Genomic DNA, 1,911 nt, shown 5'->3' with positions numbered 1-1,911 from the left:
TAAAAGACATCATATGCCTACCGGTATATTAATTTTCCCTTTTTTTTTTTTTTAGTTGGTGAATCCCTATTTCCCTCCAGACATGAGACCTTTTCCAGAACCTGTTCCGAAAGATGTGATTGAAAGCCAAGCAGTAGACAATGATTATAAGCTTTCCAAGTTAACAAGAGGGCATCTCAATCCTAGTATGCACCAGATGGGGGAAGAAGACAGAATTGCCACCTTCACTCTGACAAACATTGTCCCCCAGGAGAAAGGATCCAATTCAGGCCTGTGGAATGATTGGGAGAAAAAAGTGTTGCAGAGAAAGAACTACTGCATAGGTCCAATGTACGTTATAACTGGTGTCATTCCTTACATGTCCCCCTCACACTGGATCAATAACAGAGTGGCTGTTCCTGAATACATTTGGTCTGCTTACTGCTGCCCCGAATATTCAAAGCCCCTTCCTGACCATCTGGAAATGTTTTTTCCTACATATGGTGCAGTGGGAAGAAATTATCGCAACAGCGGGGGGGAGATTGTACCTACAGCTAAGACAGGGGAAAATAAAGGTTATGAAGTGAGTGAGATGCCATTGGAGACCTTGGAGGGTATCCTGAGCAATAGGCTGAACCAGAACAGAACTGTCAATCTGTTTGATTCAAAATGTTTGAATGCTAAAAAACCCATAGAAAACTAGTGCAGCTAATAGGGCACACTATAATTATAACAAAAGCTTCAGCAACCTCATCCTTAACGTAATCATGATTTTAACAAAGTACTCAGAATAAAAACTTGTAAAACACATCAGCAATACAAAAAACTAAAGATGAACCTCTCTCCAATCTTACAATCTCTCCTATGGTCCTCAACTAAATGTTATTTGAGAACATGACAGATATACATTCTGTTCTGTTCACTCTGCCTCCTCTGAATTCAAGAATTCTACCTTAAAAGTTTTAAAAATTATAAAAACTGTATACTTAAACACTTTCCTCTGATATCACGGGTACCTCGCCAAATGTAACCGTTATCTTCAGGAAAATATATAGAGGTTTTTAGTGTTTTATCTTAGGAATCTGGTTGTTATTTAGGCAGAGGCCAATGTTGCCATTTGTACATTTTCTTTGCTCCCCCTTCCATTTTTGCAGTATGCTGTACCTCTTGAGTTATTCCTTTACATGTTGACATTTGTTAAACTTGGATTTGTATTATCCATTATCTTAAAATACGCTTGGCAAAAATAAATGAATACATAAAAAAAAATCATGCATGAAACAGAACTGGTGTTTTGAAATCATTTAATATTGACACAGCTTAAAAAACTGCAGCTGTTGGTTCCATGATTCCATGAGGAAAAAAGCTAGCAGTTAGCGTGCAATATGCAAAGCTTTTCAGATTGTAGACCTGGTGTTCTGTCAGATGAGCATACCCGGTCAGACCAGCATACCACTAGTCAATCCCCGTTTATCCCTTTAGTTTAGTACAAAAGATACACTTTAAACCGGTGTGTATCCCTTTAGACATGAACAAAAAAAATATTAAATTACTTACTTTCTGGTGTTTTTGGAAATGTATGGCGATCCCACCTTAAACTGTTGTTTTTTTGTACATGACTAGAGGGATGCACGCCCGTTGAGGTAGTTTAATCACTACTTTTGTAGAAAAAAAAAAGGGATAAACGCAAATCTAACATCTTGCGTGTACGTATTGACTATGGGTATACTGGTCTGATGAGGTATGCTCATCTGACAGAACACTGGCCTGGTTTTTCCTCCACTAGAAAAGCCATTGGCTGACTACAGACTACAGACCTGAAGACCAAAAGCAACCTAATCATATGACCATGGATGAGATTTTGATATCAGAAGTGCAGAGGATGCAAGCATGGGCGTAGGTTTGCATAGGGACCATAGGGACATGTCCCTA

At 38.7% G+C, this 1,911-nt stretch overlaps 1 protein-coding gene across 1 annotated transcript in view; it reads left to right on the top strand.

Annotated features, from left to right (window-relative positions):
- The window catches only part of LOC107090611 (endonuclease domain-containing 1 protein-like), a 3,147-nt gene extending 1,915 nt beyond the window's left edge, over nt 1-1,232 (top strand). The window contains exon 2 of the mRNA XM_015384104.1: nt 56-1,232. Coding sequence (XP_015239590.1) covers nt 56-682 — 627 coding nt within the window. The 3' untranslated portion in view covers nt 683-1,232. The remainder of the gene's footprint in view (nt 1-55) is intronic.
- Nucleotides 1,233-1,911: the final 679 nt, after the last annotated feature.

The sequence above is a fragment of the Cyprinodon variegatus genome, unplaced genomic scaffold, assembly GCF_000732505.1.
Source record: "Cyprinodon variegatus isolate N-32 unplaced genomic scaffold, C_variegatus-1.0 Scaffold303, whole genome shotgun sequence".
Lineage (NCBI taxonomy): Eukaryota > Metazoa > Chordata > Actinopteri > Cyprinodontiformes > Cyprinodontidae > Cyprinodon > Cyprinodon variegatus.
The sequence above is the reverse complement of the archived record's forward strand: the minus strand, read 5'-3'. Positions and strand labels throughout refer to the sequence as shown.